At 29.5% G+C, this 27,006-nt stretch overlaps 1 protein-coding gene across 1 annotated transcript; it reads left to right on the top strand.

The window, feature by feature from the left end:
- Positions 1-54: 54 nt before the first annotated feature.
- Positions 55-26,625, top strand: LOC123302990 (hyaluronidase-like). Its single transcript, XM_044886085.1, has 8 exons — positions 55-233; positions 16,395-16,415; positions 16,608-16,771; positions 21,363-21,509; positions 21,578-21,717; positions 24,262-24,434; positions 24,492-24,696; positions 26,423-26,625. The coding sequence occupies exons 1-8, from the start codon at positions 55-57 to the stop codon at positions 26,585-26,587; spliced, it is 1,194 nt and encodes a 397-aa protein (XP_044742020.1). The 3' UTR covers positions 26,588-26,625.
- Positions 26,626-27,006: the final 381 nt, after the last annotated feature.

Here is a 27,006-nt window from a genome sequence, read left to right as displayed (position 1 = left end):
ATTGGCAATCTATTTTTATTATTTATGTCTATGGCTTGAAATTTCAAATTTGTAATGACACATAACTCTTTACCCGATGATGTAGATAATACTTCATTTACCTGTGAAGAGAATATTAAATATGAAAAAAATTTAAATTCAGAATTAGTACTAATTAAAGAAGGAATATTTGAAGAAAATGATTCAAAGGAGCATGAAATGATTCATATAATTGAACAGACTTACGCGAACAAGTGATATGTCGTATTCATCGCAGATATCGCTCACGATTTTGAAAATTTTCCTGAATCTCCAGCATTTCTTCGTTTAGTTCGATAGCTTTGCCAAGATGCTGGTTTTCTGTTTGAAGTACTCGATTCAAAGATTAAGTCAAAGAATGTACCGAGCTCAAAATATGCATGGATATCTGACTAGTCAATGAAAATGCGTTTCATAAATGACTGCATTTACACGACTATATTGTTCATTCACAGGACCTCGCACAAATTATATGTATTCTGCATTTCGGTCATACTTTTTCAAATTTTGGGTAATGATAGTTTAAGTCATTCTGAATAAAAGTTCCCGTGGTTACAAGTCATGAAAATGAGAGGATTTCAAGTTATCGCTAAATTAAAATTGGAAAATGTACTCATTTATATAAAAAAAATTATTGTAATTCAATTGTCAAAAATAATGTACGTATATATGTAGTTGAAAATATTGATCTTAACAATTTATATTATTGATCCACTGATCATTTAACACTGCTTCTTCTTTCAATTTCGTAACATATTCTTCAAAGAAACAAGAATTAAAAAACAACACCCTTACATTAAAAAATACACGTATGCATGTAGTCATACATGTCTGTATATGTATTTGCCTATATACACATAAGCATACATTATACAAATAAGTACATTTTCCAAGTTTAATTTAGCTATAACATGAAATTCTGCCATTTTTATAACTTGTGACCATGGGAACTTTAATTTAGAATGATTTAAGCTATCATTTGCCAAAATTTGAAAAAGTTTGACCGAAATGCAGATTTATGTGAGGTACTTTGTGAGGAGAAATTCTCAATAAGAGAGGTTTCTCCAAACCCCTCCCATATGCATGGGCCTGCTAATTTGCCTGGACTATTAATTATTACCTGCAGTTTAATAAATGTAGGTAATCTAGTGTATGGTACTCGAGGTAAATAAAATGTTTATAGATGGCATTGGCAAAATTCCAAAATAATTTTTCTGTGTGATTAAAAAATAACTGACTGATAAATTGTTGTAAAAATTAATCGTACACGAATTAAGGCCATTACTAATAAATAACATATGATTAAAAATGATAAAAATTTATTAATATGTGTTGAAAAGAAACGAGAAGCGAGACACCTTTATTATTATGTTTAACAACTTCCTTATGGTTGGTATTAACTTGATAGAAAGTTCGCGATTTTACTCCAAAAATTGAAATTCAAAATTTTATGATATCTTTACGTTTTAAGATATCCACAATGCTAACACTGTAAATGGTTTCACCATTCTACGACAGCTTTCATACTCGTTTTGCCTTCATTTTCTTAGAAAAATATATTTTTTTTATCTTAGCTGAAAGTTTGGGGACAAAATTTTAGCTTTTAAGGAAGTACGAGCGCCAGGACAATTTTGGATAAAAAGCTTGATTATTTTTTATGAAATTGGACTTATTTTAAATGAATTCTGAAAATTTTAGGAAAAGGGGCCTTTTTTTCAAAACTAGCCGGTGGAAATTAAAAAAAAAACTATTTAAATTAAAGTTAAACCTTAATAACTTATAGAAAACAAAACAACCCGTTGTGTCCGACTAAGTAAGTGATAAATGAGCACGGTAGTTGGGACAAAAATTTAAAAAAATTAATATATTTTCAATTAAGATAGTGAGTTATGTTATCTTGACAATATGAGACGAAAAGTAAGAATAAACTTTTTTGCGAATTCGGGGGTCTCACGCTAAGGAGCGTAAAATATCTTGCATGCCTTGAACGCTAAGCACTTAGGCTATGCTTCACTTCCACTTAAAAATCCAAAACTCGATTTCGTCAGGTTAAATCGTAAAAATAAGTAGGTATTTTACGAACTTTTTAATGTTAATTTCTAATGTTTAATTATAGTCGATATATTTAGACGAGCATCTATACCACATTTCTACACTTCTAGCGGCTAGATTTTAATTTTTCTATATAGGTATACATTTATTTTGCGAGTTTACGTAGCCGAGATTGTACTCTTTTAATCGATTTTAATATGATATCGATAATAAGTATTTCGAGTATACAGGCGAACTATTTAAATTTTATTAACTCAGTCATGATCCAATCTACTGTAGTTGTTTGATTTATTTTAAAATATATATGTGGCTACTGTTATTGAAAGCAAGAAACAGGAGCTTCTGGAACAGTAATTTTATAAACTTTTATTAAATAATTCGTTAGAATCGTGTTTTAAAAACTTAGAAATTGTCTTGCGCATTAACTTGTCTCTCATGAACTGCAGTGGCGAACGTTTTTTTTCAATATTAAAACGTATTAAAAATGAATAAAGGAACACGATGGGCCAAAAACGTCTTAATAATCTCAATTTGTTGAATATAGAGCATGATTTGCATAAAGAAGTCGATATTGAAAGTGTTATCTTTAAATTTGATCATATTAAATCCAGAAAAGTTTATTTGTAACAGTTTTGTTTTATTTAATACCCTAAACTTGAGAACCTAAAGCAAACCAAGGGCCCCTTGACAAAATTTGTTGCAGGCCTCGCGTTGGCTTAGTCCGGCACTGATTGTTTGTAAATAGGTACATTCTAAATTTTAAAATATAAAGTTTCACATATTTTGGTTAATATAAGTAAAATTAAAATAATTATTATAAAATAAGTTGTATAAAATCAGTTTTACTATAATTTATCACTAAATTACTAAATACAATAAATTATTTAATCAGAAAGTTATTGAATTGTTCTTAAAGGCCAAATCCATCACGGCTTATTTTAACCAAATATATCAAAAAGTGGTTATATGAGTATTTTTGCAAATTTTAACACGTTTTTATTATAATTTAGTATATTTTTGTCAAATTTCTGGGTCATCTTAAATTTTTATTTTTGTGTACTTTCAATAATATGAACTAATTTAAAAGTAATTATAAAGGAATGCAAAAATTGTATTATAGTTTAATTACTTTCAAATATACATGCTCATAAAAAAATCACGTTTTGCAGAAAAATTCAAATATTTGTGAAATTCAAAAGGCTGTAAAAGGAATATAAGTTATCTTATCATTTTCTAAGAACTGTGAAAACTATACGGGGTGCAAAAAAAAAAACGTATTCGAAGATGTATACACGTTTCTATAGAATTTGTTTTCACGCATTCTCGTACGAGCTTTTTTGACCAAATTACGCATTGCTCAATTATTGACACACGAATTTAATTCGAATTTAACCTATTTTTAAAGCATTTTAATAAAAGTTTATTGTTTTCTTTAAAATAACCTACAGTTGCCACAGTTCAGAATGCGCTTTTATGGGTGGATTCTGTCGGCCCCGGATCTAGTGGAGATGAGGTCAAATCAGGGCACTTGTCCTGAAAATCATAACATGGGGGTCGCTAGGGGGGCTCAGGTAGGGACAACTGCCCGTCCCTACAGATTCCCAAAATTGGTTCAAGGCATCCATATCTTTAAAAAAAAATTAAAATTCTACCAAAGTTTAGTATGAAATTAGAAAAAAAGCTACCCACAATTTTCCAACTCAATCTCTTTTTTATATATTTGAGAAAAAAGAACTAATTTTTAATCAAAAGAGGACTAATTTGCTCTAATCATCACGGGAATACAAATATTACGAAAAAATGTTTTCAACAAAATGTATAAGAATATAATATATTCATATATATTTTTTTTATAGTGTAAATAAAAGATTATTATTGCATAAAGATTGTTAGATTTTTACAATTTGCTAATATTTCTTTCAAGTGAAATGAAAAATTTTATAATGAATGATAAAATTGCCATCGATCGAATTCACATGTGGCCATCGAAAAGGTTAAATTAAAATATTAGTGTCCTACAGAAGAGGTAACATCAGGTCGTATGACAAAATAGATACTTTATAAGAGTATTACATACAACTTGGAAACCATATCGTCAGCCATTTATAATATTACAAGTAAGAAGAGTTTTTATGGACGTTCTTATGTATAAAACAAAGAGGGGATGTGTACTGTGTGTGATGCACGTGTAAAAATATCATTTGATCTGTAGTTGTTTTGTATCTCATCACTTGTATATCACTTGAAGTTGAACATATATGATACAGCGTGCATCACACAGAGTACACATCCCCTCTTTGTTTTATACATAAGAAAGCCCATAAAAACTGTTCTTACTTCATATACATATTACAAATAGCTAACGAGATGGTTTCCAAGTGGCATAATTAATTATACAGGGAATAAAAACAAAAATATTGTTTTTTAATTTTATTAATTTATTTAATTTGATAAAAATACTATTTAATTAAAATATGTTTTTGATTTCAATTTGTCATTATTTGTCACTTTAACTACACGGTCTTACATGTAAAAAAATATTTTAAAATTTAAATTCATTTTTAAATGTTTATAATAATTTCATTAATTCAACCAGTGGCGGTTAAGATTTTCGACCAAAGTTTTAGCCATGCATTGTAAAAAGCTTGAAAATCAATTTAGTTTTTCAAAGTGCGTAATAAGCTGAAGTGATGTCCAAACGTATTTGCTACTGTTAGTAAACACTGGCATTGCTGGGAGTGAATACTATACTTTTATAGTCCAAAAACGCGATAAAATTCCATAAATACAACAATACTAAGGAATATGCAACTAATCTACCACATAAATTTATAGTCAAGTCAACAAATTCAAATTGGTGAAATATAGAAATACTGGTCTTAAAAATACGTGTGATATAGCGTTGGATTCGGAATAATGTCTAGAAAAATATATAAAAAGAGCTCCACAAAGCCAAAATATTTTAAGCAAATTATTTAAATATTTCTGGCACATTTTCTAGACATTATTCCGAATCCAACGATATATCACACGTATTTTTAAAGATCAGTATTTCTATATCTTACCAATTTGAACTTGTTGACTTGACTATAAATTTATCTGGTATGGCGTATGCCTATAGTATTGTTGTATTTATTAAATTTTATCACCCTTTAGACTATAAATACTGAAATATAGAGTGACTGGAACACTCTCTGGCCTGCTGGCAGCGAGGAGACAGAGAAACAAAATGACGGGTATACATGTCTTTCTCGTACAACAATCTTGTTTGCAATTGACTGACTATAAAGTTGTATGATTGTTTGGATATGTGACAGACGAGCATAAGCAGAAGAGTTAGAAAGAAACACGTATTCCCGCCCGAATCATGCTGCATCGTCCTCGCTTACCTCTCGTTGGGTGCTATAAGCAGTGAGCGTTCCAGTCTTTCTATATTTCAGTGACTATAAAAGTAGGGTACTCCTAGCAATGCCATTGTTTACTAACAGTACCAAACACGTTTGGGTAACACTTCAGCTTATATCGTACTTATGCTTTTTTTATTAATGTTAGGTTCATTTTTTCTAAACGTTTAGTGCACTATTTAGGACACTATTACAAAATATTATTTCCGGACCTATTTTTTCGATATATTTTTTCCTAAATCCGTTTTCAAAACGGAACTGTTATTGTGTACAGAACTTGTAGTCACACTCAGTGCAAGTAATTTAAAAGTCTTATAATAGTATAATAGCCATAGGCATATAAGAATAGATTGAAGAAGTGGGCGAGATCTGTCCAGACTCGATAAAAAGAGTACATTGCTCTGACGTACGTTTTGTTTCTTTTTAGTTGCGTTTGCGCATTAACAGCCTTGGACAAGTGCTAATTGTAAGTGTACAAACAGAAAGTGACGCACAAAAAGGAGACAAAACGTTTGTCAGAGAATCGTACTCTTTTTACCGAGTTTGGAATCCCACTTATACGATCGTCCGTTACTAGCGTGGTCTATATTTATATATCTATGGTAATATCAAAATCTTTTTCTAGTTATGAAAACTGGAAAACTTTACATAATGGAAATTTGTGCTGAAAATTGATTAAAAAAGGAAAATTCACCTAATTTTATGCGAAGCAATGTCAACCAGTAACTTATTAGATTTGATACATGGTCATAAGAGACGCCACTGGAAGTATGCTAATTTGTACAAGGTAACTAGTACTTTTTTTTTGTTTTATACTTGTAAACATCTGCTAATATAATAATAATTTTCATGTATACTGATAATAAATATATAACAAATAAAAATGTATCAATTATTAAAATATAAAATTAATTAACACAAAATTATATACAAAAAAATTTTTTTAAAGGAAGCTTCCGATTATACTTGTTTTAATAATTGTACTTTTAAAATAATATTGTTAAAGTTGACCATAAATAGAAAGATTACTCTTGCAAATTAATTATTTTTTCTAATGCCATTATAGCTGGTGTCACCTCGTGTGGGGGACACTTACACTTTAATTTAACTTTTACGGTGTGTACAATAGTATTATAATACGTTTTACACTTTTGCATTTTGTTTAATTATAACATTTATTATCAAATTTTTGATTTCAACTCAAAAAAATATTAACAAATAGTAAAAACTGTATACAACTCGTTATAGAATTATTATACCATGCATACATGAAATATATCAAAGTTTACTAAGTTTAGTCCCAAGTTTGTAACGCTTAAAAATATTGATGCTACGAAAAAAAATTTGGTATAGGTGTTCATAGAATCACCTAATTAGTTCATTTCCGGTTGACTGCCCGTCTGTCTGTCAACACGATAACTCAAAAATGAAAAGAGATATCAAGATGAAATTTTGATAGCGTACTCAGAACGTAAAAAGTGAGGTCGAGTTCGTAAATGAGCAATATAGGTCAATTGGGTCTTGGATCCGTAGGACCCATCTTGTGGGACTAAACTTAATATACTATGTATATTTCAAATATACATGGTATAAAAATATGAGTAAAGTATATATTAGTGAAATTTGGGGTATTTTGCAATTTATGATACAAAAAAAATGATGATTTTCAAAAACATTCGCAAAAGATTCGTATCGATTTTTGCGAATGCAAATGCGAATACTCGTCCCTTCACTAATATGTACGTATGCATGTATGTGTGTATGTGTGTAAGTTTATGTGTCTGTAAACTCTCTAACAGTCAAAATTACATCATCAGTACAAAATCAATAACGCCATTTCCTTCGGTAATTCGCTAATAATTACATATCCCATTGTACATCCTTAATTATGGCTAAAATCAAATCAAGTTCAATTACAAAATGAATTTATTAAATCGACAGTTTACTATGAATAATTACGAACCATTTTAAACTTTACCTATATATATTACATCGTCTAATAAATAAAATACATCGAAATAGTATAAAAATTGAATACTTCGTTAGAATTAATGAAAAAATCTCTAGATATTATAAATGCGAAAGAAAGCATGTTTGTTTGTTTGTTACGCTTTCACGCTAAAACTAGCCAATGGTTTTTAATGAAATTGTATAGCAATATACCTAGCTTATACTCCAGAATAACACATGGGATATAATTTATACAGATATATTAATTTAAAAAAAATTCAAAAATTTGAATTTAATTTGACATTATCATAAATTACAGATTTCTGTAAAAGTAGTCATTTGACATCACCATAAATTACAGATTTCTGTAAAAATAGTCAATATAAAATATTTCACGGGGGCCTTTTCTGATTTACTCAATGAATAATTACGACTATTATACATTTTAAAAAATAGAAAACCATTCATATATTTTACCTGTGTAAAACAATCCTTACCATTATTTCGAGTGTTATAGAAAGGGGATAAGCGAGAGCAATATTTACTTTTAAACTCAGCGAAGCGGGTGGGTATCACTCTAGTCTTATATAAAAAAACATTGAAATCGAAAAACAAATTAATGCGTTTATGTTTATATATATATTATTTAATAAAGGTTAATTCACACCAGAAATATAAGGTACAATTAAAACCTTGAGGTAATAATAATTGAAAAGTATAGGTATGGATTGAAAGTAAGTAATTCATTTTATTCTCATTTTTAATTAATTTATTAGATAACCGCTATTGTCAAAATGTAAAACAAAGAAGTTTCTTTTTCTATACATTTTTTTTTACATAATGAATATTATTGTTGGAAGCTGTTAAAATTATATGTTGCATACTTATTACCTGCGGTAAAATCGTTGAATGTACAATATATGTAAGTACATAAGTTACTGAATGTATGAGAATAATTATGCTAAAATTGCAGGAATTGTTAGTTGTTACAGATTGGATCCCAGTACCCATAATAGGGTCCCTGGGGAAAGTGAAAATGCCGCCCATTATTTAAATTTCCTATAAAATGAAGTTTCGATGTACAATTTTTAAATAAATAGAATGAATCAATCATAAAAGAAAATTTATTGTAAATAATCTAATTACATAAAAAAATTTGTTTGCAAGGATTATGATTAGGTAGGGGAGACCGGGTACGTAAGTAAAACTTTGTACTTTCACCTTGGTTGCTGGTTAGGTCTTAGTATTTTAATGAAATTATTATATCCATATGTAAATTCCGTGCATGCTCTTTACATTAGTATCTTCATTTTCCTTATAATTGTATATTTTTTATGATGAATCACATAGACTTAAAAAAAATTGGTAAGTTGTTACTTTTGACCACGTCAGCGGGTCGAAAGTAACATGAAAGTAACAGGGCAAAGGGGTTTGAAATAAGTATGTAGAAAAGTTTATATGAACAAATAGACCTTTTTCATGAAAAACAGAAATGCTTTTTGATAATTTTTTATAAAAATATAGGTCGAGTAGAGCCTGTAACTCAAAAATTACGCATTTTTAACAATAAAAACATAATGAAAAAAATTGTAAAAAATTCACAATATTTGAAATAATTTAAAACGATTTTTTTTGGCTCCACCGTACACGTGATCTGTGACGTCAAGTCGACAAGCAATGACAATAAAATGGTGTCAACAGCCGTATTAATATATCATTATTATCAAGTTTAAATGACGTCAAACCAACCTTCGTGTAACATCGTGTGTTTCCGGATCGTTTTCGCCAATTTGAATTTTAATGATTTTCATTGTCTGTTTTCTCGGTCATATGGCTCCAAAAAAATCGGAGAAAAAAATTAGCCCATTTATCAAGACATTTACTTTCATTAAAAAAAAAAAAAAAAAAGAAAAAAAAATGTGAAAAAGGTCTATTATTTTGCATTCAAAAATTATATATTTTATGAAAAAAAGTAATCTTAGTTTAAGTAATGAAATCTATTAATATATGATAATCATATAGAAAAACAGAACTAAATTTTAGACTCTCTCGGGAAAACAAAGTCATTTACGAAAAAATATTTCAGACAAAAGTTGTCTACTTTTTTATAAGAATCAGTTTTACATTTAAACTTTTGTTATTCCTCTTGTGGTTTACAAGACACAATGTTGTCAATTTACGAACTCAAACTCACTTTTTGGGTCTGATCACGATATAAAAAAATTCAAAATCACCCTATTCTCTTTTTCTAAAAATACAGCTTGGCAATAATAATGGCTTCTTTTTTTAACATCGTTAATTTATCCCTATTTTGATTTTTGAGTGAAGTAATATAAGTACTTAGCACAAATTTTTTGAATTGTCCATCTGTCTTACCCTATGTAATGCATGTCAAATTAACATAGGAAAAATAAGCAATTGGAATATGAAACAATAAAGTTTGAGAACCACTGAACTAAAGAACTCGCGCTCTTGGCGTAATAAACGAATATTGAACTTCCCAGCCCAACATGTTGTGTCGAAAAATCATTAATTTTCGTGGTTTTTTCACGTTCCCATAGCCTGTTCAAATTAAGTTGGAGGACTGGAAATCTCTATGTTAGCTAAACTAGTGTCATGAACCGATTTTAATTTTTTTTTTTTTTTTGCTTGAAAATAGTTTGTTCCAGAGTGTTCTTATTTATGCTTCCAGAAAATCTGTTCAGCCGTTTGATCATCACCTCTTTTCCGCGTGAAAGAACTAGAAAACAAAGGGTGATCTTCAAACGTCTGAGCAGATTTTCTTGAAGCATAGCTAGGGACACTATCGATCAAAATAAATTTTCAAATAAACAAAAACCAATTAAAATCGGCTCAGCGGCTTAGAAGCTACGATGCCACAAGCAGGCACATAGACTCGTTAAACTATTAATAATACCCCCCCCCCTCTTTATTGGTTGGGGGTTTAAAAATAAAAATGTACTGAGCAAAAAATTTTGTGTTCCTAAAATGAAAATATCTCGGTATATATTCATAGAAAGTAAAAATTAGTATTAATCGATCCAACATTAGTAAAACATGTCATCCAAATAGAGCTATTCTAGGAAACTTTTGGTGAAATTTTGAACTATCGATAATAAAAAATTAACATGGCGTTTGAAACATTCCTTGGACATTTAGACGTTTCGATTTTCCTGATTTCCATATTATGAAACAATTTAGGATAAAAATAGAAAATAATAAAATATTTAAATATGTACGAGCGCCAAGGCAATTTTAGAGTTAGGGTTGAAATTATTTGTACCTTATTTTCAACTTTGATGATGAATTTTGTTAACTTTTGTTAACATTAACTTCATTAATGTAGAAGAAAAATAAGAATAAAAATTTTCTATGTCTGCCTTGGTTTTCGAAATACCGAAAATATCTGGAGTAGCTATTTTTCAAAATAGCTACTCCAGATATCGAAAAATTGTATTCTTACTTTTCGTCTTATATTGTCAAGTTATAACATAATTTACCATCAAAATTGAAAATGTTTATATTATTTTTAATTTGTTTCCCCACTACCGTGCTCATACATCCTTAATTAGTGGCGCACAGCGGATTTTTTTTGTTTTCAAAAATTTAATAATGTTTTAACTTTATTTTAAATAGTTAATTGTTTTTAAAATTTTTCAAATGTCAAACTGTCAAAAAATTACAAAAAAATAAATAATAAAAACAGTTTTGTCATAAAAATTATGTGCGTAAAAATTTTGTCATAAAAACATATGCGATCTTTTCATTTTGTAAAAAAAAATTTTATTCAACAACTCAATTTTATTTTTTGATAAATCAAAGGTGTTTGCAACCTTGTACCAGTGTTGGAAGGTTTGATGTAGGTATACGAACATCAGGCGCATCATTGTAGCAAAAAAATTGTCTTTAAGTTGTGAAACGATAAATACTAAAAAGATTCGAGAAACAAAATTTTTTGTTTTCCAAACGGTTTTCTCTCTTTTACCAGGAAACTAGTAGAAAATTAAAGTTTTTCACACATATTTGTAGAAAATTTGAACTTATTTTTCCTTTACGCTTTTTCAGACAATTTTCAACATTGTCTATGATTTATCAATGATGTATATTGTATTTATTTGGGTTTCCCGTAAATTTGTACAATTCGGAAATAACTTATTTACTGCATAATGTGAAATTTTAAATATTCGTTAACATCATAAAAAACGTCTTAAAATATCTAACACCACAAAAACAAATAGCATACACATTCAAATGAATCATGTTCTTTCTACAAATTAAATGGATACAAAACAAGTGAAAACAAACAATTGACTGAGTTAATTGTTGAAATACCATGAATATACAGTGTTGATAACTCTGTCACATTTCACATACATACATATCTGACATATTTAACTGATATTCTCATATAATGCGCAAGTATTGATGCGCAATCGTTTGTTTTTTTGACGTCACGTAAATAACAAAAGATATTCACTTTGATATTCCTATATTAATACATACTATAAAATTTGCACCTAATTAACGCCCTCGTGGGTAAACAGTGATGTTTACAAAAAAATGTTACAAACAAAAGTTTTTTATTTTTTTTAAGCAACATTTTTTACATTTAAACTTTTGTTCTATCTCTAACGGTTTAGAAGATGGTTCCTACGGACCCAAGACCCAATTGACCTATGATGCTGATTTACGAACTTGACCTGACTTTTTACGTCCTGAGTACGCTGTAAAAATTTCAGATCGATATCTTTTTTCGTTTTTGAGTTATCGTGTCCACAGACGGACGGACGGACGGACGGAAAATTTTGTTCGTAGCATCAATATTTTTAAGCGTTACAAACTTGGGACGAAATTTAATATACTATGTATATTTCATATATACATGGTATAAAAATATAGAGCCTTTGCAATTACTAACTTTAGGAACTCTCAAGATATTATCGAAAACCATCACTTTGCAAGCTGCTGGTCAATTTTTTAAATATGATTTAAGTAAAACTCTTCAATGCATAGGTACTACATTTTTTTGAGATTAGTCTTTTCTGGCCAATTACCACAGCAACGGCTGAAAGGTCATTTTCCTCACTCAGACGTCTGAAAATCTATCTAAGGAGTAAAATGGTATATAATAGGCTAACAGGATTGGCTTTGATGGCCATTGAAAAACAAAAGACAACTGTGATGATGTAAGATGTTGGACTCGATATGTTGGTCGAAAGATTTGCTGTGCGTGTTACAAGAATTGGTATACATTAAGATAGACAGATTTTTAAAGAAAATACTGTTTTTTTTATAATTTTTGTTACAATTTTAAGAAGAGGTTGATGTTTTTATATTTTTATTAATTATTATGATTTTTAAGGATGGCAGATTTTTAAAAAAAAGTTTTATTATTGTTATTTTTATTATAATTTTAAAAAAACGGCTTTTTTTTTATTGTTGTCGTTAAACTTTTTTTGTTTGATATCCATAGATAAATACTTAAAATTTAAAACGTGTTTATTTAACTACAACTTGTTTTTCACTTAACTATCCATTTTTTCTACTATTGGTGTCCCCGAATAATTTGATCCTGCGGACGCCTATGGCCCTTATAAGTTTGGGGAATTCCAAAAAATACTTAATTATACATACATACATGTTTTATTAACTTCGACTTAAATTGTCTGTTTTTTGAAATTCAAGTCATTGAGTACAAATATACACTATAAATACTTCTTAAGGAAGTGCTGGCGAATCTTTATGAATCAACAACGTGCCATTTTTTATAAAAAAAAAAAGTTAAATGAGGCCATAGACGTGCTTGTTTTTTTTTTTTTTTGGTTACGCACCCTACTGTACGGACCTAGTCATAAAAATTTATATTAGCCCTTCTGTTTTTTACTCTTCGTAAATCGATTTTATGCTTTGTAATATTGCGACAATAAAATTACTAAATACCATCAACTCAGAACTCGTTCATAATATTATACTTCATAGCGACACTATTGTATCTTTTTATTATTGAATTAAACCCCAGATAGGAAATCCAACTTCTCAAGATTGTTTCAGTAGATACTAATGGCCTCATGCCATAAGGGAGTATCTGATAAATCGTAAATTTTGAATACATCCGATTAAAGTTTTAATTATTGCATTAATACGCACCGCTTATTTCGACGCCTCCTTACATTCCTTTTGCTACGAAAAATTTATTTCGTATTACTAATATGCCGCAAAATTAACATTCTATATCTTAGTAAATATTTTAGCTACACTCATATCAAGTCAATCGACAAAATTTTCAAAACCTACGTCAAAACAGGAAATCCTTGTAGCTATAATTTATATAATTACAAGCTTTTATTTATTTTCGTCTATTTCAGTGGCTGTAATAAAATCTAAATTTGACCCAAAGTTAAATTTGACCCACTTCTCAGTTTCCGATTAAAATGAAATTTTGCAAACAAATTATCCTTGATATTTTAATTTAGCTCCTCCAGCTTTAACAAATGATCGTGTATGATATTTTTTTTATATTTTAACTAATACAAGCCAGTAAGCATGAGCTCTGGTGGTGCATAAAACCTCAAAAATTGCAAAAAACATTTTGTTTCGATTTTAAAAGTTAGTCTATCCCAATTTGGAGGGATTGTAGAGATGAGCCTTGCCTTAAAATGACGAAAAATACGGTTAATGCCTAGAAATATTTTCAAATTGAAAAGACTTTCTTGATACAGAAAACTTTCCATCAAGTTAAGGATACTCTTGATCAAGTTACCTTTAAAAATTATTAATCAATCAAAATCGGTTCATCCGCTTAAGAGCTACGATACCGCAGACATGCATGTACTTACAAAATTAATTTAAAATCGGTTCATCCGGTTAGAAGTTACGAAGACACACACAGACACATTGATGCACAGATACACACGTTGAACTTTTACTCTTTTTGCGTCGGGGAATAAAAATGGCACAATTTAGTCCTTAGTCAATGAAATGCACTGGTAAAAATCTCAAGTGTCCCGCTCACATTTTGATCGAGGTCATATTTGCTCATATTGCTCATTTTGTAGATCTTCTCTCAATGGGTACGATAATCAAACGTTTCTGTTATGAGCATTCTCTATGCGATCTTCTCTAATCTATGCGCAAAGGTGTATTTTCATGCTTGACGCTGAGTTTGAGCGTCAAATTAAGTCATGTGTTCATTTAGGCCCTGCTGCCATCTGAAAAAAAAAACTAAAAAAGCTAAATTTAGCTTTTTATTCTCAGTATTGAATTTGATAGTACTGACAAATTTATATTCAACTCTTGAATAGGTATAACAATTTAAAATATTGCATTTTTGGCACTGATAAACCCACAATTGATTAATTATCATATTTATCAGTCATTATGGGTATAGTTGTTTATTTACCATTACCATGTGTTTCATTAAAAATGAAGGAGATATCGACTTTCGATTTTAATAAACTTTTTTGTCGCTCATTTTTATAATTTGATGAAGACACTGCGCTTGAGCTAGGTGGACCTTAATTTGACGCTCAAAGCCAGATTCAAGCGTCATCATGAGGTTACATCTTAAAAGTACAGTGGATTCTGATTAAGTGAGACATCAAGAGACCTGCAAATTAGTTTCACTTATAGAGGTATTCCACTAACTCAGTGTCTCAGATATTCAGGTATAAATAAAAATCTGTCTCATTTACAGAGGGTTCCATTAATAGAGGTCAGGAAACAGGTAATTTCAGTTATAGAGGTGAAATTATTAAATAAAATAACGTTTTATCAATATATCATTGGGCTACAAAAATTATGAATACCGAGCCTTCGCGCAAAATCTTGTGTCTTTTTTTTTTATTATCATTCAACTTACCGAAACGTTTTTGTTACGAAGTTGCTTAACCCATGTTAGCATTGTGATTGAATTTTTTCTTTATTCTGAATTATTTTACAAAGAGTAGATTTTTTACTGATAACGATTTGAGCCGTCGTTTCGGCATTTTTCAAATAAACATCTGTATGATAGTAAAGCAAAACTAAAACTGAAGGTAATTTAGACTCAAAATTAGCGAAATTTGCGGGTAGAATAAGAATAAGTAAGTAAACAAACAAAACGATGATATCTCAGTTCTCAATTACAGAGGTTCACTCGCTGTCTCAGTTATAGAGGTCACTATGACGATAAAATCGAAAGAACGAATCCCAGATATACAGGTTTGCTTCGTCTCACTAACAGAGGTAATTCAGTACCTACCAAAGTATTAGGACCTCAGCATGAGTTCCAGTTATGGAAATTTCTCACTTATCCAGGTTCCACTTAGCCAAGTTCCACTTTATATCAAAAAAAAAAAAAATTGTTAACATTTCATCATCAAGTCAGGAATGTTTTCAAGTGAATCATCATGCCATTGACACTTTTGATCAAGATGCTCAGATCTACCAAATCTCCCAGCATGAGTAAAGACCCAGACAGAGTGGGTCTCATAAGATTAGTGCTAGGCTCTTCCCATAAGATTTATGCTATGCTCTTCAGAAATACACCCTTCAGATTGCTCGAAATTTTTGACTAGCTGAATACTAAATATTGTTAAAAACTAAGTCACAATCTATGATTCCTGAAAATTGGGAATTGTTGTTCGGAGACATTCTGTATATTGATATTAATTACACGAGGTGAGTCTTTTTTTTTTAAATTCTGTTTAGAAAAAAATAAATAAATAAAATTAAAGCATATAAACATAAATATATTAAATGGAAAGCGGAATTTTAGTTATATTTTATGACAACCAGTGAAACTGTTCTGTGTAAATTATACAATTTGTAGTTATATGTATATATATGTTGACAAATTTATTTTTTTTATTTAGTCTCGGTCGACTGATTGTTCTGAGTTAATTAAATTAAATTTTTTAAAAACAAAATTAATTCATTAAAATAAAACATGTCACTTTTGAATTATTATTTTATTTATATTTTAATTTTCAGTTTTTATTCACATATTCTATGGTATGTAATAAATTCAAAAATCAAATAATATAACGAAATTTCGCGCCTTTTTTCGAAATGTGAGTAGAGATCTTTCAAATAATATTTTGGGATTGTTTTACTATAGAAAAAACGCACGATCAAATTTTTTCTTAAAAACTTTTCATTAATTTAATATATTAATAATTTTTTTTTGTTTTTTTATTTTTTTAGTATTGGTAAAATTGTCGAAACAAAATTTTATGCATATTGGAATGCTCCAACAATGCAATGTCGATCACATAAAATTAATTTTCCACTATCGGAAAATTATAAGATTATACAAAATACCAATGATAATTTTCGTGGGGATCGAATATCAATATTATATGATCCAGGTTTGTTCAAAAATTAGGGAAGAAAATAAAAGTTAAAAGTAGTTATTTATTAAGGGATTTTTTGGCGGGTTATTTTTAGTGCCATGCCGGCTGTAGTGAATAATATATTTAAAAGAAATCGATTAGTGTGTTGATTTTTAAGTTGGCTACCGTGAAATATTGGGTTATTCGAATTTCTGGGCAATTGTTTATTGCAGATATTTAAAAAAAAATTTTTAATAAAAGTGATTTAAATTTTGATCAATGTTTGTGCAAATGTGGCGAAGTGGGTGAAAGTTTTAGCACATTACACCGAAATTTGTTTTACTCACCCTAAATGTTTTATTTTTGTCTCAGTGTGATTAGAAAAGGATAGTGGTATTACAGTGCTGTAAGGTTATCTTTTTCTACTTACACTCATTGTAAATAGTGTGATACAAAACTAACTTGATTAATTTCAATTTTGAAAATATTTATTACAAAGCATCGTAGTAAGTTTCAATATTTAAAATAGCATTGTTGGATTAGAATTCAAGTGATGATAATTACATAATTACAAATTTATCTTAAGGTAGTACGTGCGTCAAGGCAAGTTTAGACTTGTGGTTGAAATTATTTCTACCTTATTTTCAGTTTTCATCATGAATTTTGTTATAACTTCATGAATGTAGACGAAAAATTAGAATAAAATTTTTCGATATCTGCTTTGGTTTTCGAATTTTCGATATTTTGAAAATTACTCCAGATATCGAAAAATTATATTCTTACTTTTCGTTTTATATTTTCAAGTTATAACATAATTCACTATCAAAATTAAAAGTTTTCTTAAATTTGTGTCCCCACTACCTTGCTCATACATCCTTAATTAGTCGGGCACAACGGTTTTTTTTCTTGCCAATAGGTAATTTTTACCTTATTTTAAATAGTTTTTTTTTTTAATTTCCACCGGCTGGTTTTGGAGAAATCTATGAAAACATATCATCCATCTACCGTTTTCCCATAAGACCAATATTAAGTATGAATATCTTTGAAGGCATTTTTTTATTTAAATAATCGGGCAACCCCCCTTTAAATTACCAGCATGATTAACACTTAGTTCAACTTCATATAAAAACAAAATCAAGTCTTTTATTCAAAATTGCTCTGGGGCTCGTACATCCTTAAAACTAGCAAATTTATCAACACAAAGAAAATCGTAATTTGTTTTGAGTCTGTGCTCGCATCTAAAAAAAAAAAATTGAAGATATAGAGATGCATTAAAAAAAAATGAAATTTGCTTTGAAAACAAAAATGAATCAATTGAAAATAAACAATTGGATGAGTTAATTGTTGAAGCACCTTATGTAGACAGTGTTGTTAAAAAACAAAAAAGGTTTAAAATAGCGGTCATTTTTTACCTCGAAAAGATTTTTTTTCGTTTTTTGCAATCTACATGTATTGAAACGAGAACTCATTTGGACTTTCACGGGAAGACAAAGATATTTAAGAAAAAATATTTCGTTTCAAAGATAAGTTGTTTAGTTTTAGACAAGAAACATTTTTTGTATTTAAATTTAAGTTCTATCTCCAACGGTTTACAAGATGAGTCTCACGTACTCAAGACCCAATTCACCAATGTTGCTCATCTAAGAAATCACACTAACTTTTTACGTCTAGAGCACGCTATAAAAATTTTACCTCGATGTCTCTTTTCGTTTTTGAGTTATCGTGCTCTAGAAGAAACGAACAGACGGGTGGACATACGAAAATGAACTAATTAGGTGATTTTATATGAAAATCTAGACCAAAATTTTGTTTGTAGCATCAATATTTCTAAACGTTACAAACTTGATGTTTCATTTATACAGGGTTTAAAAAGGAATAATTAATACAATTTTTTGTTAGTATTATAAAAAAATTTATCAACAAACAATTTGAAAATAATAATTTTTACTATAATTCATCGCCTTGATGTTTTACGATTTTAACATGCATGTATTAATTTCAATGCGATTTTTTATACAACTGAATTTTAATTATTTGTAAGAGTTTAACGATCAACATAATCGTTATTTAATGGTATAGTATGGTCACAGGAAATTACTCTTATCAGAAAAAGTGAAAATGAATATATTTATCATTTCTGAAACAAAGTATGCAATATACACAACATATATGTAAACTTTGTATATAAGTCTCTGTTGTTGCTTTGAGAATGAGATAAAGTTTTATTCCCTGCATATAATTTATGTCATCATTTATATACAGCGGAACTTGGTCAAGTGAACCTGGATAAGTGAGAAACCTCCATAACTGGAACTCATGTTGAGGGGTCCCCACTTTGGCACTGAATTACCTCTGTTAGTGGGACGAAGCAAACCTCTATATCTGGGATTCGTTCTTTCGATTTTATCGTCATAGTTACCTCAACGTGTGAATTTTATATGCATTAACCTCTGTAGCTGAGAACTGAGATAACATCGTTTTGTTTTTTTCTTACTTATTCTTATTTTACCCGCAAATCCCACACTTAACTAATTTTGAGTCTCAATGACCTTCAGTTTTAGTTTTGTTTTACTATCATACGGATGTTTATTTGAAAAATGCCGAAATAAAGGCTCAAATCGTTATCAATACGTGAAAAACTGAAGTTAATATCCGTTTATGAAAGTGGGAAGACACGCAACGAAATATGTGTCGAATTTACTGTGCCAAAGTCTAATCTTTGTAGAATAATTCAGAATAAAAATGAAATTATATCGCAATGTTCTGAACGACAAGGATAACTAAAACGTGTACGTTTATCAGAATATCCTGAACTTGAACAGTGTTTGCTAACATGGATCAAGCAACTTTGTAACAAAAACGTCGCTGTAAGTGGACCGAAAATTAAAGAAAAGGCGCGAAGGCTCAGTATTCATAATTTTTGTATGATTCTCATATTTAATTTGATAATCGTTATTTAATTTATTAATCGCGTCTCTATAACTGAAATAACCTGTATCCTGACCTCTATTAATGGAACCCTCTGTAAATGAGACAGATTTTTATTTATACCTGGATATCTGAGACACTGCGTTAGTCACTGAGTCCCTTCATGTCTCACTTAGCGAGTTTTCACTGTATAAACAATATTTTATTCCTTAGTTACCAAATATATAATTAGCTACCGAAAAGTATTGTAACAAATTAAAGTAATTTGTGTTAGTTTTCGTCGGTTGGTTGGTTTATTTTTTGATCTATTGACTTTTAATAATATTATAACACATTTTCATAGGCGTAGAATAAATTTTAAGGTCAGTTTTTATGACGATATTCAAATATATCGTTACAGGTAAAATGATCCCCTTCATTTAAGTTAAAATGATCCCTATTTTGTGTAAAATTATAATAGGTAAAATATTCCCCCATCATGAGACGGGTCTTGAATGTGTTGATTTAGATGATTACACCAAAGATTTTTGCTTTCGTAATAATTGTTGATGCAATGTAAAAGAGCAATTAATATTTTATGTAAACAGTTTGGTAAAAAATGCAATAGGATCATTTTACCCACCTTATTCTTACAAGGTCAGTAAAACGAAGTCTTTCAGATCAAAAGATCAAGTCAACAGGTCAAAAGAAATTGGTATGCCAATATTGCAACACTTGAATAAAGAAACCAAAAATATTTCGACGTTGTACATATCTCGAATAGTTTAGCTATAAATTTCAATTTAACGTAGGTGGATCATTATGGGGCACTTTCCCCTATATCTAATTCTGATTTTGTATCTTTCAGGTTACTCCCATCTAGATCATTTGCAAGCGATGCCACTGGTCGTTTTCCAAAAAATTATTTTTCTTCTACAACCCTGTAAAATTTTACACTATTATAGACCCGAGGAGGAATTAAAATACATTTTTCTTAACGCCCCTATAATAATAATAATTGTTGCAAATAGTCTCAAAATATAACTAATTAAGGATGTATAAGCACGGTAGTGGGGGTAAAAAAAATTAAAAAATATATATTTTCAATTTTGATGATAAATTATATTATAACTTAACGATATAAGACGAAAAGTAAGAATAAAATTTTTCGATATCTGGCCTAATTTTCAAAATATCGAAAATTGAAAATTTTGTTTAATTATTCAGCTTTCGATATTTCGAAAACCAAAGCTGATCGAAAAATTGTATTCTTATTTTTTGTCTACATTAATGAAGTTAAAACAAAATTCATCATCAAAGTCGAAAATAAGATAAAAATAATTTAAATCCTAAATTTAACCTGCTCTTACTTCCCCTATATGGACGGAGACATTTGGTTTTTTCTTTTCTATGCCATTGCTTGTATGTTTACTTTTGTTTGCATTTGTTTTCATTCTATCCAAGTGAAAATTATCAAAAACTTCATCAAAAATATATTGTTTTTTGGTGATTCATGCATAAGAATCGATGTATTTTTTATCGATTTTCAATGACTTTTTTCTTAAAAATATGCACGAATACCTACGCAGAAATTTTAACCACATAACTTTTAAGTAAAAATTTGCCAGTAAAAAAATTTTTAGCCTTTAAATCAAGCATTGTTGTCATGTTCACACATCCTTAAAATATTGGAACTGATGCAAGAAATTTTTTTTTTTAGGATTTTTTCCAGCACTCTTAAAAAATGGTTCAAATAAAAATTTTTACTACCGAAACGGTGGTATTCCACAGAATGGAAATTTAAGCGAACATTTATCAATTTTCTATGATCAACTTCAAGAGTTAATCCCAGATGAAGAATATAACGGTTGCTATTCACGAAATATTAATTTTGACTAGATTCAAATTGTTTTACTTCTTTAATATTTTTTTTAGGTTTGGCTATTATTGATTTCGAAAGTTGGCGGCCCATATATCGACAAAATTTCGGAACCTTACAACCATATCGTGACATATCATTTGAGGCAGAACGTCGTCGACATCCATTTTGGGCAAACGATTCAGTATTGGCACTGGTATGTCTTACACGATATTTCTTATAGTGTAGGGTTCAGGATAGATGCTTTTATTTTTATATGGTGCTTTTGAAAATTGACTGTGATCACTTGATTTTTGTGGATTCGATATCGTAAAGTTTGAATTTTTGCACGATATCATCATTATTTTGAAATATAATTTGTTAACTTTTCTTTAGGTTCTAAAAAAAGGTTTTATATTTTTATATATATAAAATATACATAGTATATTAAGTTTAGTCCCAAGTTTGTATTATACCATGTATATATAAAATATACATAGTATATTAAGTTTAGTCCCAAGTTTGAAACGCTTAAAAATATTCATGCTACGAACAAAATTTTGGTATAGGTGTTTATAGAATCTAATTAGTCCATTTTTGATTGTTCGTCCGTCCGCCTGTCAACACGATGACTCAAAAACGAAAAAATAAATCAAGTTGAATTTTTACAGCGCACTCAGGGCGTAAAAAGTGAGGTCGATTTCGTAAATGAGCAACATAGGTCTATTGGGTCTTGGGTCCGTAGGACCCATCTTGTAAACCGTTAGAGATAAAACGAAAGTTACTGAGGTAATTGTTGAAATACCATGTATAGCCATTGTTGATTACTCTATCACATTACACATATATAACTGATATTCCCATATAATACATACTAGACAATTGGCGCCCAAACAGGTAAACAGTGACTTTAACGAAAAAATGTTTCAAACAAAAGTTTTTTATTTTTTATAAGGAACATTTATTACATTTAAATTTTCTCTAACGGTTTACAAGACCCAATTGACCTATATTGCTCATTTACGAACTCGCCCTCACTTTTTACGTCCTAAGTACGGTCTAAAAATTTCAGCTTGATATCTTTTTTCGTTTTTGAGTTATCGAGTTGACAGACGGGCGGACGGACGGACGGATGGACGGACGGACGGATGGACGGACGGACAACCGAAAATGGACCAATTAGAAGACTCTGCGAACACCTATCTCAAAATTTTGTTCGTAGCATCAATATTTTTAGGCGTTACAAACTTGGGACTAAACTTAATAAAAAAAAAAAAAACTTTTGTTTGAAACATTTTTTTGTAAACATCACTGTTTACTCACGAGGGCACACATTAGATGCAAATTTTAGTATGTAATTATATGGGATTATCAGTTATGTACGTGTGACATGTATGTGTAATGTGATAAAGTAATCAACACTGTCTATACATGGTATTTCAACAATTAACTCAGTCAATTGTTTGTTTTCACTTGTTTTATATTCATTTGGTATATAGGCCGATCAATTAAGAATTTTTCACGGTAACTTTGGGGGGGGGAGGTAATATGAAAACTAAAAAAGGAAGGTTTCGGTATCTAGCTTAAAACCGTAATAAGGCGTATGCTCAGGATGAGTGGAGGGAGCGAGTTATAATGGTATGTTTATACATGAAAAATAGGTTTTTGGCCGATATTTCGAAAACTGTTATATTTAGAGAAAAATGTTTCAAATAAAAGTTGTAGGAAATTTTTTTCTTAGAGAAAGCAAGAGAGCATAATTTCCTGAGGTTTTTGTAGGAAAAAAGATTTTTTTGAAACTTTTATTTGAAATATTCTTCCGTAAATACAACAGTTTTCGAGATATCGGCCAAAAACATATTTTTAGTGTATATATATATCATTATAACTCGCTTCTTCCTCCTCTTCCTGAGCATGTGCTTTGTTACGATTTTAAGCTAGATTCGGAAACCCTCCTATTTTTGGTTCTTAGCCTTTTAGGACACTTATAGGTCAACTCGTTTTCTCTACTCGTGAGAGATATAAGATTACTTTAAATTAAAAATATTTTTTTTTATAAAAAAAAAAAACTAATATTTTTTGTTTGAAACATTTTTTTTTTAATTTAAATAATTTCGGAAAAAATTGAATTTAAAAATCAAATTTTGAAACTCTGTTTAATAATGAGATAAATTTTTTAAATTTTTGCAATCAATTTCTATCTAACGTAGGTATTCATATTTCAGAAAAATGTTTCAAATTAAAAATATTCGTGTTTTACAAGGAAAAACTTTCCAATTTAAAGTGGTCTTCTGTCTCTGAGTTGATCTGAACTATAAAAATAACTGACCATGATGGTCAATGTCTAATCCATGGTATCAATGAAAGGCTTCCTTTTAACATAAAAAACTTTTGTTAGAATTATTTTTCTGTATCCAAGGGCGTACCGAGGGGAAGAGCAGCTTTCCCTCTGGACGTGCATTTACCACAGATTTTGTTGATTAAGTATGTGTTTATGCCAAAATACTGTTGGATTTATGAAGTTTTTAATCCAAAAGTTTCTTGGTTGCCTCCCTCTAAACTAGATAATCCTGTTTGTTCCCTCCTTGTTATTTTGTTAATAAAACCGATAAATTCCAAATTTTATGTTTCTTCTTGAAAATAGATTAGCTCGAGATAAATTTTTTGGGTTTTCGGCGCTGTAACATCTAATTGTGTACCTTCTAATTTCTTGCGTACAAAATTTCCCATAAAATTATTATGTTATTTTTCCAATTTTTAGGCTCAATTTCAATTTGAACGCTCTGCACGAGCATTTATGGACAGTACAATTAATTTAGCAAAAAAAATGCGACCAAAAGCGTCATGGGGATATTATGCTTATCCGTATTGTTTTAATATGAACGGAAAGTTAGAGGAAAATTGCCCAAATCCGGTTCCAAAAGAAAATGATAAGTAAGATATTGTTGATATTTTCTCAAATATTTGTAATGAAAAAATACTTATTTTCAGGACAATCTGGTTATTCGAGAGTTCAGATACATTTTATCCTTCGTTATATTTCAACGAAAAAAAATTAACTCCCAATGGACGTCAGCAACTAATTAGAGGTCGTATAACTGAGGCCCAAAGAATTGCTGATAATATTGCAACACCAAAATTTATTATTCCATATTTTTGGTACAAATATCAGGATACTGGTGCATTTCTTACTCAAGTATGTTCTTTATTACAAACTCTTAATGGTTACAGGATTGTATTTTTTCCCGATTCAAATTTTACCCTCGTGTAAAACCATACATAAACCTGAAACTTCTACTTTGAATAGAGTATTAAAATAAAATTTTTTTAACACAAAATTGTACTGTATGAATTTCAGACAGCTGTATCTCTGCGAAAAATCATCGAATTTGGAACAAGTACAGCTCGTTTGAAAACTTGTACTTTCTAATTTTGGCATCTATTACTCAAAAATTTTTATCAAGCCTTGCCACTTTTTACGGAAGGTGAAAAGGATGAGAAATATCAACAATTTATTTAGACCACTCGAAAGTTAGTTTATTTTTCTTGAAAAGGAACTATAAAAAGTTCCCGTTAAAGCTTTTTGGACCAAGATATTCGCAGTCCAAGCAAATTTTATAGCAATAAGTTTTTATTGAAAATTTTAATCAACTTTATCAATTGTAGAATTGTGTTTACTTACTTACTTAAAATATAAAAAAATTCTGTTTTTTTAGTGCGATGATTATTTCAGGATTTTAAATCCAGAAGTGTCAATTTTGCTTGTAAAGCGAATATCTTGATCCAAAAACATCGTACGGGAACTTTTTTCAGCTCATTTTCAAGGAAAATAAACAAGCTTTCAAGTGGCCTTTTTAAAAAAATTTGTTGTAAAATAATTTTTAAAATTTTGGCACGCTGTACGCTTTTAAACTTTATATAAAATGTAGTGATAATATTTCCCAGCCTTTCCACCCTCTGTGCAAAGCGGCAAGAGTTGATATAAATTTTTGATCAATAGATTCCAATGCTAGAAAATACAAGTTTTCAAACGAGCTTTAATTTTTCCAAATTCGATGATTTTCCGTAAAGATACAGCTGTTTGAAATTTTGGTAAAATTTTGTGTTAAAAAATTTTCCATTAATAATTTGGTTCAGTATATTTCCAATTTTTAACAGAGGTCATTCGATTTCTACTCCGTCGACTTTTCCAGACCAGTTAGAAAGTTGATCAATATGTCAGAGGGCCTTTTTTTAATGCTGAGAATCAATAGCAGATGATTTATAATGTCTCTTCCTTATTTTCTGGCTGTTTTCTATGAACACTTCTGTAGTTATTAGTGATCTATCCAAAAAGTCTCCTTTGATTTTCACCTTTTTCGAGTTATTAACAGTTTAATGCCTTTTTGAAGTTTTAAGAACATTAAACTGTTAATAATTCGAATACGGTGAGCTTTACGCAAAAATCACGAAAGATCTTTCGGTGACCCTAAAAATCTCATATAACTGTATCTGGTTAAAAAAAATGACATTTGCCAGGTGTCAAAATCATTTAAAGAAAATGGGATCAGATTTTCAACTGACAAACTGCTCCCGCTCATTCCATGAGAAGATTAACTTACTTGGCTCAGCCATTTTTTAACAAACACTTTAATTTGAAGTCCGCTGACGTCAAAACACTCTTGCTGTTCTTAAATAACTCCAAATGGTTCATAGTAAAATGAGGTAGCCACTGCGAATGAGCCAGCTTTATTTATTAGGTATCACAATGGAACTTATGGTCTAAGTGTGTCTCAATCTAATAAAACCACTATAACCTAACCTAACCTAACCTAACCTAGATCAGATAAACAAATGCCCACTTATAAAGATCAGCAACTTTTGAGATTGTGAAATTTCTTTCTCAATTTGAAATTGATTAACTCTTTATGGAATTATTTTAGGAAGACATTTATTTGTCACTGACACAACTAAAGAAGTCTGGTGTAAATGGAGTAATATTTTGGGGTTCTTCCAATGATGTAAACACAAAAGCAAAATGTCAGGAATTACATGATTATGTGGAACAAACTTTAGGACCAATTATAAACGAAATTATGGATTCATAACTTAAAAATTGATACTTAATTTTTATTTATTTATGTGTTAAAATTGTACAAAAAAACTTATTTAATAAATATAACTTATAGCAAAAAATTTGAATCTTACTTATATTATACTAGCAGTAACCCTCATTCTAAAATTTTTGGTTTGTAAACGTAGAAACATTAGTTGTGGAAAACTGCCAGCCCAGATGGTAAAATTTTATATTTAAATTTAATGGTTAATTTTTGTTAACATAGAATTAATTTTTTTATGTTTCATAGGATGTTATTAATAACGAAAATTTTATCGCGGAAGACTTGGAGGAAACCGCCACATCGAATAAAAAACTTTTCTTAAAAATTCAAAATGAAATTTGAGTGTTAAAGGATCGCATAATTATTATGTCGTTTTTCAGAGAAATAAATTCCTGTGAGCAACTTTT

This window comes from Chrysoperla carnea, chromosome X, assembly GCF_905475395.1.
Source record: "Chrysoperla carnea chromosome X, inChrCarn1.1, whole genome shotgun sequence".
NCBI lineage: Eukaryota > Metazoa > Arthropoda > Insecta > Neuroptera > Chrysopidae > Chrysoperla > Chrysoperla carnea.
The sequence above is the reverse complement of the archived record's forward strand: the minus strand, read 5'-3'. Positions and strand labels throughout refer to the sequence as shown.

What these genes read in the sequence shown, in the direction of transcription:
- LOC123302990 (XM_044886085.1), top strand. Translation starts at nt 55, where the DNA reads ATGACACATAACTCTTTACCCGATGATGTAGATAATACTTCATTTACC. An exon ending in ATCAATATTATATGATCCAG is followed by an intron (nt 16,772 to 21,362) that starts GTTTGTTCAAAA and finishes TTTTTTTTTTAG; the next exon opens with GATTTTTTCCAGCACTCTTA. An exon ending in GTTCCAAAAGAAAATGATAA is followed by an intron (nt 24,435 to 24,491) that starts GTAAGATATTGT and finishes ACTTATTTTCAG; the next exon opens with GACAATCTGGTTATTCGAGA.